An 18,409-nucleotide genomic window follows, 5' to 3' on the forward strand; every position below is an offset into this window, starting at 1 on the left:
TTGAGAAATACATCGCAATCCGGAATTGGTCTGACGAGAACCATTATTTACCTTTGCTTGGAGGGTTTTTATGTACATTGTATTTGTAATTTGGCTTAGCAGTGCTTAATTATCTTACTTCGTATGACATTCACCAACTTTTATAATCGTAAGATATTCACTGTTTTTTTTTTTTTTTTTTTTTTTTTTTTTTTTATACTTTGTCGCTGTCTCCCGCGTTTGCGAGGTAGCGCAAGGAAACATTCTAGATAGCTTAAAAAGAATACGGGACGGACTAATTGACCGTGGTACTTAAAGAACTTTATTCGTCTTCATATAGGTTTTATCATTATTACGATTTTCATTAAACTATTTGGTGATATCCCTAGTGACATCATGCTCATGATATATTTGAGAATAAATGTATAACATGTCTTAAGGATATAGTTTTTAATTGAATTTCCATCCTGGAGATTGTGTTTGAGGTTGTGTTGCTGTGTGAAAGGTCGTGTGTACCGTACCCTTGGCCTTTGTTATGATCCGCCGTATGGACAGACTGGAGCTGGAGCTAGAGTGGCCCTCAGTACTGTGTAGTTGACAACTCTTTATATCATGTCCACCATGGTGAACAAATACGATGCGTAAGTAATCACTTCGAAAAAAATATTAAAACGTTTGAAAAGTTTTTGATGCACTTTTGAGAAGTTTTGCTACAATGTAAATACGTAGTACCTAAACTTGCCAGTATGAATAAGCGAAAGTAGTATGCACCTTTTCGAGTTCATATGCTGACCTCTGACTTTGCCTCATTTGAAAATAATTTTACCATTTATTTTAGCTTAGTTTCCCTTGATATAATGTGGTCAGGTTGATCATTTCTTTTGGCAATTACTCCAGGAGTACACCACACACTGAGGAGGACTTTCTAAAGTACTATTTTGTTTCTTACAAATCTTGTTATCATTACTTTTTATCTTGTTCCTGTTCTTTTGAAAGGGCTTTCAACTGTTACTGTTTTCCATTCCTTACATTATGGTATGTATTTTGATTGTCACCCCTTTTTCTTTTCCCCTCATGTTAATTTGAGGTGATTCATTCATATTTCTCAATTTTGGAACCATTTTAGTTGCTCCCCTCTGTACTTTCTCTGAAGGATCTATATCTTTAGATTATGAGACCATTCCTGAACAGCATACTCCAAGTGTGGTCTCATAACTTTAGTGCAATGAACGAGCATTTTATCTATCCTACCATTTGATTGACTTTCTCGTATTTCTTAAGAGTAGTTTGTAAATTTCATATCCTTTGTCATCAGTATTCCCTGGTCTTTTGTGTAATCAGCAGCTGCTATGTTTTTACCAAACATTTCATGATCTGTTTATACATTACTATGACCAAAGTGCATCACTTGGTGTTTATCTGAAATAAAATCTAACTTCCAAGTGTTTAACCAAGTCATTAGTCATGATAGATCACCTTGAAGAGTATCTGCTCTGTCAGCTCTATTGTAAATTTTTATGTCATATGAGAATGATTCACAGATTGAATTTTTTATCACTCTGGAGATTATTTACAAATATTAGGAATAAAATTGGCTGAAGGACTGGTCCCTGAGGTACTCCACTTTTCATGTCAACTTATTGGTGCTCATTGAACCATACTTGTATGATAGGTATTTCAAGCAAGTTTTATTTTTTAATGAAACCATGTCGCTACTGGAGCAAAAAGTGGGACATGATTATTTATTTGGTTGAATGACTAGTTTTGATTAAACAGGGAAATAGCTTTGTATATTTTTTGCTGGGGATCTCTCACCCCCCCCCCCCTCTCTCTCTCTCTCTCTCTCTCTCTCTCTCTCTCTCTCTCTCTCACACACATACACACAGTATGTTGTTTTGTCATTAAGGATGTGATTTACGACCCTGAGGCACATGTTGCCCTTGACGTTTAATCTTTCAGGGAACATAAAAGTTGCTGAGTGATTTTGAGAATATTCTCTTTAGAAATATGGAAATCATAGTGGTGAGGGTTATGAAGATCATGGAAGAAGTAGGATTAATGTAAAGGTAGGTGAAACACAGGGTAGAGCAAGTTTTGAGATGGATAATCTTTTTTATAAGGAAAACTGCAACAAATGAGTGAATGAGGCAAAAGGAATGTGGCCCAGAGTCACTTCAGATATCATGCAGGGGTCAGTTCTTGGCAGAGTCGAGTCGAAAGCAATCTGACTTATAAACTCTCTTAGGCTAACTTCAAAACTTGACCTTTTGTCCTAAACTGCAGTGTTGCTTCACTTCCCCTCTTTAGGTATTACTATGGGTTTTGCTCCTGAGAGCTGGCTGCTTTTGTGGCCACATTACTAGCCAGACCATGCAATGATGGCAAGCTGCTGCATTTCATGATTACTGTGGGGTCATTAGCACTTCAAGGGTGGGCCGTTTTGATAAGTGTTTCTTTCTGTACACCTTGAAGCTGTGGAATTCTCTACCTTCTCATGTCTTTCCCAACAACTATGACCTGGCACATTTTAAAAGACAGGTTTTTCACTTCTCTCCAAAATTTGCTGATACTTCCCTTTGTCTCTTCTTTTTCCCCTCTTGTTAACCTTTCTGTATTTCAATCAAGGACAGGGTTTTATGTGGAGTTTTGTCCATGACTGGATCCTCCAGTGTAAAAATAATATGATAGCATACTGATAATTTTTCTGATAACTTTTATGAAGTACACCATAAGTAATAAAGGTTTGACTTTTGCTTGTGAGAGTCAGCACCATATTTATATTTAAACAAGCATTCTTACATTGCAGCAAATTATGTTGCTATTAGTTTTTCAGAATATTATGGGTTACAGTCCTGATTACCTTTATTTACTTTTGTGCCTTTCAGTCTTAAATCTAATGATGACTCGGGTGAAGAAGAGGGTGGAAATCGTGACTCAAAGGAGACAGAAAAACCATTGGTATGTTCATTATTATTGTTGTTGTTGATATTATTATTATTATTATTATTATTATTATTATTATTATCAATATTATTTTTTTTTTGTTATATTTGTTTCCCCTGTCAGCGAGGTGGTGCCAGGAAACTGACGAAGAATGGCCTATCCACTCATTTACACACATATTTACATAAATGCCCATACACGTACATATACATGTCAACATATATACATACACATACAAAACCATATACATATGTACACATGAATATATTCATACTTGCTTGCCTTCATCCATTCCTGCCGCTACTGTGCCCCACAAGAAAGATCATTGCCACCATTCACTGTGTCCCATCCTTAGTTGTCATATTTGTACTTGGATTGAATTTTGCCAACCATCTATCAAACTGACTTTGGAGTTTGTGTTGATCCCTTTGTAAGCTGATGCAGTCATCGTCATTAATCACTTCTCTCATGACCGTAGTATCATTTGCAAACAATATCTGGGGAGATTCCAGTATGTCAAGGCAGGCCATTGCCATAACACTTAAAAGAGCAGTGGCATGCTGCTGGTGACCCTAGTTCATTTTGAGAATGCTTCTCTAACCTCTGTCCAGTGAAGGAGTCTTTCTCTTATTCATTCCTGTGTATCCTGCTTCTTAACCATCCTTTCATGTGGGTCACTGTCAAATGCTTCATGGTGCTCCATTCATCTCTTTGGCCCAAGATGGAGCTAAATCTGATATAGAAGTCTTAGGAGATTTATAAAACATGATCTTGAATCACAATTAGGTACTTGATTCTTTGCATATACAGCTTTATCAGCTTTCGGAGTATTGTTGCCAGTGTTTTACATATCTACTTACAGTATATTGATATCTGTTTCGCATGAAATTTATTTAGATTTTCTTTTGTTGCAGCAGCATTGTGACATTGTTGTCTTGCTGCCTTCAATATTTTAAGGGTATTTACCCCAAAGTAAGAAATATAACTGATGCACTGTATGGTATTTCACAGTGGGTTTCAGTGGACAGCATTTCTGAAAATAGGTATCCAGAGTTTATCTTCCTTAATGGAAGAAAAAAGGAGAAATATCATATTTGTATCATCCATAGTGAAAGGAAAGAGGGTGAGCTTTTCTTTGTTTTTTCTTTAAAAGTTCTTTTTTCTTATAACCATGCTCTCAGATACTCATAGGGCTTTGTCCATAGGTGAGAATCATAGGCTTTGAAGAATGAAAAAGGGTTTCCAATCTGCTTCTTTTCTGTCATTTCCCCCCACAAGTATTTCTTGATTCTAGGCAGTGATAGGTATAAGGCAGGTGCCAGTGATCAGTGAGTAAATGGCTGGGGCTCAATGCACTTCATCATATCTCTTCTGCATTGTGATGCCTTTGGCCTGAGCAGGTTACTGTAAGGTCATTAATTTCACAGAACAAGCATGCACTGGCCTTATAGGGTTTATGGTTATTGAAGTGGGGTAAATCCTAATGGTTGCACCACATTTAGAGGGCAAGACTGTATTTTACCCTCCCACCATCCTTACCCTTGGCAAGCTAGAGCTCACACATATGCTTGTAGGGTTATGCCTCCTGTACTGAAATGATTTTTCACTTTTCAAAACCCATTTATTTTTATAGATGAGATTCAGAGACACTTATTTTTCTGACAGCCACCAGTTGAAGTTAAGTGTGGGGAGCATAGACTGCAGTATACTTATTGTATATGGTTCAGTCGTCGAGCACCAGGAAAGCAGGCTACAACACAAAACTATGACCAGAACCTCAGGTTACTTGGAAGGTGAGTACAAGACTTTCTAAGGATTTTATGGTGCTTTAGTGTGTCAGAGAGAAACTCGTTACATAAGAAAGGCTTTAGACTTATGATTTTTGATATCATGCAGATGATTTTTTTGATACTATATTGCCATTATTCCCCTTTGCATGAGGTAGCACCAGGAACAGATGAAGAAAGGCTGCATTTGCTCATATCCATTCTCTCTAGCTGTCATATGTAAACTGAAACCTTAGCTCCCTATCCATATCCAATACCAGATCCCACAGATCTTTTCATGGTTTACCCAAGCCACTTCACTTGCCCAGGTTCACTTCATTGATAGCATGTCAACCATATATACATCATTCCAGTTCACTCTTTCCTGTGCACACCTTGCTCCACCCTTCCATTTTTAGTCTGGTCTCCTGTTCTTCATGTTTCCTCCATTTCAGCCACACACATTCTCTTTGTTAGCCATTCCTCACTCATTGTCTTTATTAGTCCAATCCATTTCAGCACATCCTCTTCAGCTTTCTCAACTACACTTTTTACTACCACACCTCTTGTCTTTTAATACTTACTCGATCGAAACACCTCACACTATATATTGTCCTCAAACATTTTATTTCCAACACATAGCCTCATTTATAGCCTGTGCCTTGTATCTGTATGATAGTATTGAGACTACTATACCTTCAAACTTTCCCATTTTTACCCTCCCAGATGATAATCTCCCATTCCACACATTCTTCAGTGCTCCCAGAACCTTCATCCTCTCACCCACCCTATGACTCACTTTCACTTCCATAGTCCATTCACTGACATGTCCACTCCTAGATATCTAAAACACTTCCTTGTCTCAAACCTACATCTGCCACCCTATCATCATACACATTCAACAGTCCTTGTAAGCACATGCACACACTCCATCTCCTCACTTCATCACTACCCATTGCCACTTCCCCCTTTGACCCTTTGCTGATATTTGTATTTGTTATAAAGCTATTGGAGCAAAATTAAGGATAATCTGTTTATGATTACGTGTGGGAGGGTTAGGCTCTGTCTTTTAAACTTGCTTTGTTATCCTGCAGGCTTTTTTTTTTCTTATTATTACCTCACCTACTGTAGTAAGCCTGTGTCAGGAACAAACAAACAGTAACCTTGGTTGTATGTGTATAGTTTGTAATTGCCATGAATTGTATAATGTACTGAAATTGGAGACTACCATCCACAGCCAAGTCTGACAAACTACACACTGGTTTATCTTGATTGCTTCCTGTGCCATGGTTTAGCTCACTGACAGTCCATTTATTTACCATGTATATGTGGGAAAATTTACCCTTACGTACAGTTTATGTAGATATACATGTCTCTGTATTCTTTATCTCTTCCAGTGTAGGCAAATTTGCAGCTACCAACCTCTTCCTGTAGCTCAGCTTTCTTATTTCAGACTTTTTTGTTACTCTCTGTTGAACTTTGTCAGATTTTTGTTTCATCGAGTGGAATGATCAGATTTGGGATGTGTACCCTAAGTTAGGTCTTATGTATGTGGTAAATGAATTACTGAACATTTCCATATCCTTATGTATTGATGTAATTTTGATTTTAGCAACTAGATGATTTTCAGTAAGTGACTCCATTCCCTTTTAGAGGGATGGATCAAATGCATAGTATGCAGATTAGCATCATTGAGTGAATATGAATCTGGCATCCTGTTCACTTTATCATATGTCTTCTTTGTATCCATAAATTCTGCATACACCTTTTTTTTGTTTTTCTTTAGAACTTTCCTTATCATTTGAGTGCAAATATGTGGTCTCCAGACCCTCTGCCCCTCCTGAACCCACCTTGTTCTTCACTTACAAGGGTTTTAGTAACCCTTTGAACACAATCCCTCTCATACCATACATCCTGCCAACTATATTATGGGAGCTACTGCTTTCTTAGTTCTTATAGTCAGTTTTAGTTTCTTATCTTTTATATAGACAATGAGACAGTAACAGCTTCATCCAGTCATCAGGTAAATTTCTGTTAATCTTGTTAACGAAATTGACATGATTTTAAAGGTGTCACATTTAAAATGTTAAAATGGACAAAATTAGGGATCCCTACTGAAGCAAGAGACATTAGGGTTTACATTAAAAACAATTAGAAGTACATTATGGAATGCTTGGCTGAATGTATCAATAAAGGCCAGTATGATTTTGTGCCCAGTAAAAGCACACAAACTCAGAAACTCAGTTTTTAGTTCACCATGATAACAGTGATAACTATGATAACCTATGAAGGGAATGAGGATCTATACTGTTTTTCTTGAATTTTACAAAGCATTTGGTAAGTGAATTAGAAAATAGTGTAACAGAACATCAAGGTAAATTAGGAAGATGGATGAGGGAGTTTCTAACAAACAGACATTCAGAACAGTGGCAAATGGAACTATGTCTGACAAAGATCTTATTTTATTAGGTATGCCTTACGTAACAGTATTACTTTTTCTCCTCTTGATAATGATACGAGGTATAGACCAAGATAACAGAACACATTGTCGTGTTTTTTGAGAACACCAGTTTTTACAAAGGAGAGTATTTGAAAATAAATCATGGAGTGGGCTTGTCAGGAATTTATTGAATATTTTGAACAGATAGCTTGCAAAGGTTAATAGTCTAACACCAACACCTTGCAAAGGTCTAACAGCAGAAGTGACTGAAAAATGAAGAAAATGTCATAGATATGATTGATTATAAACAAAATGATTACACTGAAGAAACTGTGTTATTGAGTTAGCAATATTGTAGCAAGAACTTTCACAAAGATAGAAAGATTAAGATGAAAATCTTCATTTTGTATATTAGAAGCAGTATTGAATAGAACTGTGTTGTATGATTACCACCTGAGCAAGCAATGATTGAAATTGAAGAGAAATCAGAAAGACTTTAAAAGTAAAACTAAGAGAATGGAATCCGGAAACAGTCAAGAAAAATTGACAGAACTTTAACTATAAGTTCAGATGGTAGAAATTTATTTGCAGGAACAGAAACAGAAAGGGAGATACATGATGAGTGTTACCTGCTAGCTCTGCCTCAGGCAAAATCTTGTTGTATGTACTCATTGGAAATAGTTACTTTGTAAGAAATCTATTAAGTCTTTGTCATGGCCAAATGTAGGGATTCAATTATTAATTCTTAAAACTGTCTACCTTCATTCTTTGTGTTCATTTTCCAGTGTCATTGTTGTCCTTTATCTCCAGCATTACGATTCACACTCATATGCTTTGGATTTATGGCTAGTTATCTGTAAGGAGGCATTTAATTATTTTGCTGTGCTCCTTTAGCAATGCAGAACCATGATAAAGTACTTATAGTTATCTTAAACCTTGCAGATTTGCATCAGTGGAACAGTTTTGGGGTTACTATAGTCGTTTAGTCCGGCCTGTTGACCTAACTTCACACTCGGATATACATATTTTTAAAGATGGAATAAAACCTATGTGGGAAGTAAGTATATGAGGTGCTTCAGTTTTTGTTCTTGAGAATATTGAAGTGTGTCATTATATCATATTTTTGAAGGTGCTTGACAGAGTAAAATCATCAATGATTCTATAGTTATTTGTGCTTGAAGCAAAATAATATAACCTTATAATTGATTATTAAATCTCAAAGGATGTTGCGAATAAGAATGGGGGGAAATGGATTGTTCGTTTACGCAAAGGACTGGCTTCACGGTGTTGGGAGAACATGATATTGGCAATGCTAGGTGAACAGTTCATGGTTGGAGATGAGATCTGTGGTGCTGTCATATCAGTGAGATTTCAGGTAAGGATCCCCACTTTAAACACTGAATGATAAAAAGGCTTTTACACTAGAAATGTGGATTGTGTGATAATGCTGTTTTTTCACTGCTGATATTACTTAGCTATTAATGAGTTTGATTTTGATTGATTCATATTTTCTTCCTTTTAAGAATAGTTGTAACTTCCGCAATACTGAATTCTCTGTTTCCTAGGAGAATGAAAATGTCATCAGCAGCTTAGCATGTATCTTATGTTTAGTCATTCACTTGTCGTGCTAGTTCGGAAAGTTATAATTTTCAGTAGGGCATTTTGTTCTTTACTGGATGTGCTGTCATGATTAACTGTCTTTGCTTCTTTAATTGCATAATATGTAGGAGTGACAGTTGTAAGATAAACATTGGAATGGATGATTCATGCTCTAAAGTAAACAGTCATCCATCTTTCTAGTTTAAAGTGATTCACCTTGCTCAGATAAAGGTTGCTTCAAATGATGCACCTCCAGCCTCACCTCGGTTTTCTTTTTACATGCAGTACGGTTACTAACAGTAGCAACTAGTCATATTCAGAGCTCTGTCTATCTTTCATAGATAACTCCTTCCAAGAGAATAATCTAACTCCTTGGAGCTCTGTGACAGATTTTCATATTGTTCACTATGGCTTTTTTTTTTTTGAATGAGCATTGTCATATTGGTATGTTGGATGTTACCATACTCTTCCTGCATGTGGTTTCACCAAAAGTGAAAAGTTCTCTTTGCTGAGGCTACATCATTCTCAGTGGATGAAGGGGAGTAAAGTCTTGGTGAGGAATGTCTCACTCCAAAGAAGTCCTTCATGAAAGGGGTGCTAGGGTTACATGATTATGATACTGATGTTTGTTCCATAAAGTTGGAAGTATATAGAGGAGGTTAAGCTCATAATTTGAACCAGAAATTACTTGATATGGAAACAAATTACCTAATTTTGTTGGTTATAATTTTCTTAGGTCTTATGATGTATAACAGTATTTGTCTCCATTCATTTTTGTTTGTTTCATTTGAAGAAAGTGGCAGGCATGATATTTCCTTTGGTTGTTAAATTTCAGTGTAAGCAGCCAAACTACATCAGTTGGCTTAATCATCTGTAATTGTGCTAGAGGAAGGTTTTTGATTCACTTACAGGAGATACTGAAAACAGTCCCTGAGACAAGCTCTCTTCTTTATTGATGAATACATATAAAGTATTGTAACACCTACAATTTTGTTTTTCAAACTGTGGGACTTTTCTTTGCCTTATTTTAAAAAGGATATCAAGAAATAATCATCTTTTTTATAATGGTAAAGTATTATTTTGCATAAAGATTATTTTTATATACAGTATTATTGAAATAGTGGAATAGGAACCCCAGTTCTTTGAAAAATTGATTTCATAAAAGATGTTCTTGATCTACCCCATGCAAATGGGAATGGAGTTAATGAAAGATAGATATATAGAAAAATAATGATTATATACGTCTGCATGTTTTAGTTGTAAGTGGTACTGATCTCCACTTATTTGAGGTAACACCACAAGTGAAAAGTTACTTTTGGCAATGTCAAGTGTCGAAACAGAGTGCAGTCCCATTAGAGAGCTTTTTGCTTTAAAGGAGTCTGTCCAGTCTGTGCTACTGAGTGTAGTGCAGCCTTGGAGTTGCAGGATCCCCTGAAAATATAGTCCTTAGGATAACACCAGGACCCTTACAAAAGGAGTTTCTGCAAAATGAGAGTTGAGAAAGTGGGAGGCTTTATAGGAGGATGGAGACTACCAAGTATGAACAAAAGTAGTGAGTATCTGTAGACTCATCTGCAGAGGGAGGTGTGTCACTTGCAGAAGTCAAACTGGTTTAGAGCTGTTACTAGACTGTGTATGCTTTAAGGTACACCATGAGTGAAAATCCATCTTTTGCGAGGCTGCTTCTACGTATGTGTATACTTCTTTTTTTGTGTGAGATTAGTAAATGAATATTTGTAGTTTTTGCTGTTTGAATGTGCAGATCAGTGTAACTAGCAAGAAGGATATAAGAGCTGTAGCACTTTCAGTCCTATGTACATGCTTGAGAAAAATATCACTTGCAAAATAGATCTGTAAGAGTTTTTCAGGAAAAATGTTGTGTGATGTATCGTTATCAGTTACCATAATAGGTGTTCGTGAGTTTGTAAGTTGATTTGAGTATAAAGTTAGTTCTGAGTGAAATGATAGCATAAGACGTCGAGTTTTAAATAGATATGTTTTTTATAATGTCTCATTAGAGATTGATTTATACAGGAGGACATAATCTCTATTTGGAATCGAACTGCACAGGACACAGTAACAACAGGACGAATCCGTGACACTTTGAAGCGAGTTCTTAACCTTCCTCCCAATACAGTTATGGAATATAAAACTCATAATGATTCTCTCAAGTAAGTCACCTTTGTCCTTTTGTTGAAGTTTCACTTTGTTTTTTACTGAAAAAGTAAGCTGGGCATTTTAAGATGTCTTTTTGTTTGATTTTTTCTTATGAATGGTATCTTAAGAAGTCCAGCAATGCAGTCATTTGTAATGTGCCTTTTTGATTTTCACTCTCATTTAGTTATTTTGCTTTACTTAGTACATAGCTAGGGCATTGCATGTGTTAAAGCTCCAGGTTTGCCTTTTGTTTGCATGCCAGACAAGTGCTTGTCTTTCTTTGGAGTGCTATAATCTTCTGTTGACATTTTAAACTGAAATTCAGCTTACAAAATCCGAATCATAATCAAGTTGTTGGTAATAAGTGCTTTACTCTAAATAGATTCCTCTAACTAAGGCTTTTATGAAAAATACAATAAGGTTGCAATAAATTCCAGTCATTTTGCGTTTGCATTGATATATATTTAAAAACCTCAGTTACTTATAATTGTATGATTTTGTTTTTTGAATGTTTTGCACTTCCTCACCCATGTGGCTTCTTGTACTGACCCTCCTGTAGGCACACCCACTCCGCGTCCAGCCTACTGCGGAAACCTGGCCTTCCCATGAGGCATGACCTGCACTGATATTTCTATCCTCCAGCCCCCCCTCCTTGGAGAGAGGAGATTTTGGGGGAGGAGGGGGGAAGAGGTTGAGACAACCATCATACTCTATGCATCTGTGTGAGTGAGAATATATCTGTGCCAAGTTGCAGTTGTGGTCATGTACATAGGTGATGTATGTTCTGAATTGTTTACAAAGCAATACATACCTTTTCTCTGATACATTTTTGAAAGCCGACACAGAATTACATCGGAATATCTGAGCTGTACTCCTTTTAAGAAATATATGTCTGTGAGCTATACTTCAGCTTTATGCTTAACTCACTAAAGCTTCAAAGACATGCTTTTCAACCTGGCCCAAACAAGACAGTTAGACCACCATAAAATGGTAAATCAAACTACTGTCCACAATGTGTTTACCATCTTCAAGCAGTCACTTGCTTTGGTTTAATCAATGAAAGTTTGGAAATAAGTTTAAAGTGATCGTGTTTTATCCCTAAGCGAAGTGTTCTTTTTTTTATCCTCAAGCAGCTCTTGCTTTGGTTTGATTAGTGGAAGTTTGGAAATGAGTTTAAAGTGATAGTATTTTATCCCTAAGCAAAATATTTTTTGTGCCTCTTGGCAGCATATAGGCTGTTGGTCGTTTACAGTTTGTCTTTATTGGGAAGAAGTATTTTGAAGCTAATTACAAAGTAATGGAAAAAAGTAATGCTCCTGGATTTTGTAAAAAAAAGAATGTAGTACCTTTTTTTATGTAGATAGCCATATTTTGGTTTTAGGGGCCCCTTTGTATGACGAAAATTATTAGAGCAATAAAAAGTCAAGGTGAAAGCTCGTGTTCCTTTTTATTTACAGGTATTTAGGAATTTTTTATTTTATTATAGATAATAGGGAGGGTATACGACAGAGAGGTTATATGATGGATTGATTACTTAGTATTTAATTACTTGTGCAGAAATGTGTTATATAAGGTGCTATGGATATATGGTTGAATAGATGATTGCTGATTGCAGTGAGTTTTTATTGGATGAGAAAAGCATGTGTGTGAGTAGGAAGGGAGGAGGATGAGTTGCTTACAGCGAATATGGGTTTATCTCTAGGGTGTGTGATGTCACCATGGCTATTTTTGTCTGTTCATGGACAGAGTGGTGAGGGAAGTAAATGTGTGGATCGAAAAGTAAAGGATCAGGTCTGCAGTAAGCTGGGGGCTGGAAAACATGGAGGTTAAATGAGATACCGTGTTTATGTGACATGTCTCTGATGGCTCCTCTTGAAGGAGAAACACCAGAAGCTGGTGAGAGAGTTTTGGAATGTGTGTGAAATCATGAAGTGTAGAAGAGCAATGAGACTAGATGGTTTGAGCATGGGTTTGAATGGGGAGGGTTCAGAGAAAATAGATTGGTTTAGGTATCTGGGAATGGCCACGTTAATGAATGGAACCATGGGGGTTAAAGTGAGTCATAGTATGGAAAACAGGTAAGATATCGGGTGCATTTAGGGCCATATGGAAGAAATGGTAGGGATAAAACTAGTGATAAAGATAGTGTATGTTTGAGGGTAGTGTATGTTTGAAGATGTAGTAGTCTAACAGTGTTGTTTGGATGTGAATCCCTTAGGCCTTGAATGCAAAAGAATGGAAGAAGGATGTACCGGAAATGAAGGCTTGAACTTGATATGTAATATCAGACAGTTTAATTTTGAATAAATGATATTATATTGAAGAGAGGTGTAGTAGTGAGTGTAATCTGATGAATAGGTCTGACAAGGATCTGCTAAATTGGCTCAGACATATAGAGAGGATGAGTGAAGACTGACTGATTGAGAGGAAGGGAATACCATGATGGAGATGGAAGCATGGAAGAATGGAGTCGTGATAAGAGACTTTGATGATTAGGGCCTAAATATTTAGATGGGCAAGAGGTATGCACTGGACAAACGAATATAAAGACGTGGTAAGTGGAGGCAAGATGCTCTCCATGGGTTGAATCAAGGCATGTGAAACAAACAAGGTAAATCATTGGACTAGTCTATGAGGTTTGTCTGTGGATGGTTCCTTTGATTTCAATATACCGTACATGATAGCTAGAGATTAGATGTGTGCAAATTTGGCCTTCGTTCATTTGTTCATGACACTACTGCACTGAAAACATGGAAGGGAATTCAATTTAAAAACAATGTATGTTAATTTTGAATTTTTTAATATAAAAAGCATCAATGATGGGACTCGTATGAGCATAACGATGATTTGCAGTGTTGGAGTAGTTGTCATAGCCTTATTTGACATTAGCTTATGATTCTAATCAGGGTTTTCAGCAGCAGCAGTTAATGAAGTGAATTCTGATTCAGAAATTTGCAGAACAGTAGAAGTAACACCAGTATATTGTCTGCATGTATTATGCAGAGCAAAATGCCATCTGTTGTTGACGTGATGGAACAACTAGTTTTATTTTTGTTCGATCAGAATAGGTCCATGATTTCACTTGAGTTCTTGAGATTAGAGATTAAGAAGTTAATTGGATGTAAATAGAGTAAAGAGAGCTCTCAACAATCAGTCTTTTTTTGAGATTAGAAGGCAATGACATTGTAGGGTGCATTTCATTCAATTCAAACTGATGATGAGTTTGTAAAGTATTCTACGCTCCTTTGCACAGGTATTGGAACTTATGAAAAACTGTATTAGACATTTTGTTGGGATAGTTCGCGTGATGTGCTTAATGAATCAACTTGAATATGTCAGTTACTGAAATTGTTTCATATTCATATTCCTGTATGTGTAATAATTGGCTGAGAGGGAGATTTTTATATATTATTGAATACTTTGGTTACATTGGCCACATTAATTGTTGCCAAAGACTTTCTGTATTGTTACTTTTGTCTCTTAACATCCCTAACTCAATCAGGTTTTACATGTGTTGATGGTGTAGTGCACACACACACCTTGCCCTCCTCATATAGATAATGGTGGCTTACAGGTTTAATGAAACTGCATTGTAGAATGCAAGATTGAAATTTAGTTGAATGAAGCCTGTCTATGTGCTTATCATTCCCCTTGAATACTCCAGGTATATTAGTGGTAGACTGAACTGTGAGTCAGAGGTTGATGCTCCATTATGAAAAATTTAAATGCTGTATCTTATCACATAATGATATTGATAATAGTGTTATTACTAAGATGGAAGGAGTAACACTACAAAAATATTTATATACTTTTACTAGATTTTCATTAAGTGGTGGTTTTACGTGAAGAGAGAGTGGTTACTGTATACACCTAGTATGATGATATATATGAGTGACTGAGGCATATGATATTTTTTCAGTTATTGCAGGAGAATGCTAGTGACATCAATGGGTAGTTGGTAGGTGCAAACTGCTGAGAATTCAGATGAAGGCAGAACCCATCATTTCATCAGTTGACAATGATAACAGTGAACCATTCATCATCATTTCACATTCATAGTAGTTAAGGGCTTAAAAATATATGTGAAAATGCTATTGAATGAATTTGGAATGTGTTTGTGCCAGCTGCATAAAGATTAAGGGACCAGAAATGATCATAAGAAGTACGGTACCAAGGAAGGATTCTTATTAATAAACCTGGCATATTACACTGTAGGCTTATGATTGATTGTATTGAAAGGAATAGTGATTCCTTCAAGGAAATGAAAAAGGTGGATTTTGGAAGGGACAAGGGCATGTAAACTTGATTTTGCTTTAAGGCAGTGGAGAAAGCTTTATTGAAAAATGACAAAATTATATACCTATCTATCTATATCTCTGATGCCTTCTTCAATTGGAACTCCCTTAAAGGGATAGCCATGGCAATAGACTCCATAACCAGTGAACTCCAGTGCCACCTCTTTTCCTTTAGCACCTCTCCCTCAATTGGACAGTGGCAGAGGGCAACTATCTAATGTTCCTTCCATCTACTTCTACCGAAAATTTCTGCCTAATTCTCCTGCCTAAATTCTCCTATCTACTACTTTTATCTACAACTCCTACCATTTTGCCAAAATGCAGGGCTAGCACATAGTGCTCACCGCAGGAAAATTTAGAGTTATGAAGAATGAGCTGTGTGAGTTAAGTGTTACATATGACAAGGAGAGATTGTATAATTGTGGACAGAATGCCAGTAGTCCACATGTTAATAAGGTAGAAAGAAAAGACAGCTATCTGGATCAGAAGAGTGCAACTTGACAACCACTTAAGTGCAGGCTCATTAAGCAGATGTCACTGTCCCTCCTGATACCCATGTGGGTAGTACTTGTAAAATACCTTCCTGGTCATTGGCTGCCTATCAGCAAAAGTATATACTGCAATTATCTACATAGAGAAGGCATGAAATATTAATAGGAAGGTGTTTTGGAAAGTTTTAAGTCTGAACTGTACATGGAGGTTTTCTGATTGCTATTTAGAGCTTTTGTAAATGGAAATAGACTGATTAGTCTTGTTAAAAGTGATTGTTATTTAGAGCTTTTGTAATGGAGATAGACTGATTAGTCTTGTTAAAAGTGGAATGCTCAGTATTTTGAATTGGGTACAGCTATCCCATATACTAACAGGGTCATATTTCCAAAAAAGATTTTTTGATTATGCAAAATGTTGCTTTATGAACTTTTAGAACCCATTACAGTATATGAAGGGGCTACTTTCCCAACCTCTAATTTTCCAAATCAAACTCATAAGTATGGAATATACATGTGGTAACTTACATCTTACACATATTTAATTTGACTTCAATGAAAACCAGCTGTAATATGTGGTTATGAGGTTATAAGGTCCTGATGGAGTGGATTTGGGTGGATTGAGGTTCAGTCTATCTATTTGTATCTCTGACGCTTGTTCTAATTGGAACTCCCTCAAAGGGGTGGCCATGGCAACAGTCTTTCCATGACTAAAGAAACGTAGTGCCGCTACTTACCACTTGAATAATCTAAGTCTGGAGAAGTTTTCTTAGGCCTTTAGAAAATATTTACCAATTTGAACTGTATGATGCCTCTTTTTATCTCTACAAAGTTCCCACAAACCTAATTTACAATCAGGCTCTGTATTTTCTACAAGGGCCACAATCTTGTTTGTGTAGTCCATCACTTCTGCTAAACCATTGGATGTTAAGTAGCATGTTTCTTCCCTTTTTTCTAGGGAGATATCCTGCCCTAACTCCCTGAGATCCTCATTGGCTGTTTTCTTAGAATGTGTCTCTGACACATCTTGTTCTTCAGTTTTTCAAAGCTGGTGCTGATAGTAAGAGTCACAATTATCAGCTGGATCTTGGGCATTGTCTCTGCCTGCCCCAGACTTGAAAAACTATGTACGCACTCAGGTCATACCTTACCCAAGACACTGTTGATTTTTGTGGATGTGACTTTCTTTCATGACATAACAGTATGTTCTGTAGCATTCATGATTTTGTGTTCTTCCACCTCCCTGATTAGAGGTTTACCCTCTGCATTTATACTGTTGAGGAGTTCGCAGAATGTTCTCTGGAAATATGGCTTAAAGGTGGTAGTCACACTTTGGTTCATGTGCTGAAGAAAAGAAGTGGGTGTTTTTAGGGAAGAACTCTACCCTAACGTTTGGATTCATCCCAGTCTTGTGTTGAAGATAGCTTGATGCATAGGCAAGCAGCAGGTCTTTATTTACCAGATTTTTTCTGGCATGATGGTAAAATCAAAGGAAGAGTTTGTTACAATGATAAATCACTTTATTGTGGGCTTGTAAGGGGAAGGTATTTAAAGTGTAATTGAAAGTGAGATCTTTGTGTTTGAGAGTTGGGTTGTCATTGTACAGTAAGGGAGTTAATGAAGGAGAGTTAGTTGTAAATGAGTTGTGTTATTTGAGGATGATCATCAGTAAGGATAGTGAAATATTTGGATGGTTTATTTCAAAGATGAAAGCTGACTGTGAGTTGGAGGAAGCAGAATTTTTCTTGTCCAACATGCCAGTTCCCTTGCCCAATTGGCCTCAGAATAGTTATGGTTATGCCATGGACTGAAAGGAAAGGTAATCTTTGAGGAAAAAGGAATGTATAACTTCATTTTCACTAAAGAAAAAACCCTCTGTCATGTTCTCTGCAGAGACAACAGCTAACTCAAGGAGAGGCAGCAATTTTCCCATGGAAAGAAGTTTGCATGTAAGAGTGATTATCCTTGCTTTGTTGTCTATCTCAGACGGTAACTTTTCTTAGTGACTGAGATACAAGATGTTTTCCTTCTTTCTTTGGTTTTTAATCATTCTCTTTTGGCCTCATTCTCAGTTCCAGGGACTTAAGTAAGAAGATTAAGGTATTGTTTTACAGAACTTTCGTTTGTAGATTTTTGTTTTTGAGTTTGATGTACCTTTTCCCTTATTTTGTTCAGGAAAATGCAGACTTTGAAAGTGATTATTATCTATACAGAAAAACTTATTTTAATGAAACAACTCTTCTTTCGTGAGTAATTGGTCTTAATAGAGCATATTCTCCTTCCACATTGTTCCCAAATGTTGTTGGATTTAATAAACTGAGGAAGATTCATTCTTCCATTCCACAGTGATGGGTTAGATGCTGAAGTGATGGACTAAGGGGGGTTAGTTTGGCTCAATAGTTGAGCTGATTGTGGGATCCTGGGTGCTTTAAATTTTCAACAAAAGTACAGCTAAGCTTTCCCCAGCCGTGAACCATAAGGTGATGTAGCTTCCATTTTCTGACATAGAAGAGAAGCATTCATGTCAAATCAGGTCCCAACTGTCCTACTGTCTTCGCTGTATGCCTTACTAATGAATTAATGGCAACCAGATGTAGTCTGGTTCAGGGCTGTGCATGGGTATGTGAGTGACTGACCTGTTGCATGTTTATTGATGGACCTTTTAACTTTTAATCTTACTGTCTTTGGATGTATGTGTCCAAAAATGTGCAAAGGGCATGGAGGGGCTCTAAAACTAATGGA

The 18,409-nt window shown here is 36.7% G+C and overlaps 1 protein-coding gene across 4 annotated transcripts in view; it reads left to right on the forward strand.

Moving 5' to 3' along the window:
- The first annotated feature begins 465 nt into the window (after positions 1-465).
- The window catches only part of LOC139749750 (eukaryotic translation initiation factor 4E type 2-like), a 46,270-nt gene continuing 28,326 nt past the window's right edge, over positions 466-18,409 (forward strand). For 2 of the 4 annotated variants that reach the window (XR_011713030.1, XR_011713031.1), the window contains exons 1-7: positions 466-620; positions 2,865-2,937; positions 4,588-4,715; positions 8,071-8,185; positions 8,351-8,503; positions 10,762-10,898; positions 11,444-11,606. Coding sequence is in view for 2 of the 4 variants with exons in the window: in XM_071663953.1 (XP_071520054.1) it covers positions 592-620; positions 2,865-2,937; positions 4,588-4,715; positions 8,071-8,185; positions 8,351-8,503; positions 10,762-10,898 (635 nt within the window). In the remaining 2 variants the exon portion in view is untranslated. The remainder of the gene's footprint in view (positions 621-2,864; positions 2,938-4,587; positions 4,716-8,070; positions 8,186-8,350; positions 8,504-10,761; positions 10,899-11,443; positions 11,607-18,409) is intronic. The other 2 variants (XM_071663953.1, XM_071663954.1) reach the window with 1 other exon arrangement.

The sequence above is a fragment of the Panulirus ornatus genome, chromosome 8 (genome assembly GCF_036320965.1).
Source record: "Panulirus ornatus isolate Po-2019 chromosome 8, ASM3632096v1, whole genome shotgun sequence".
In the NCBI taxonomy this organism is placed as follows: domain Eukaryota; kingdom Metazoa; phylum Arthropoda; class Malacostraca; order Decapoda; family Palinuridae; genus Panulirus; species Panulirus ornatus.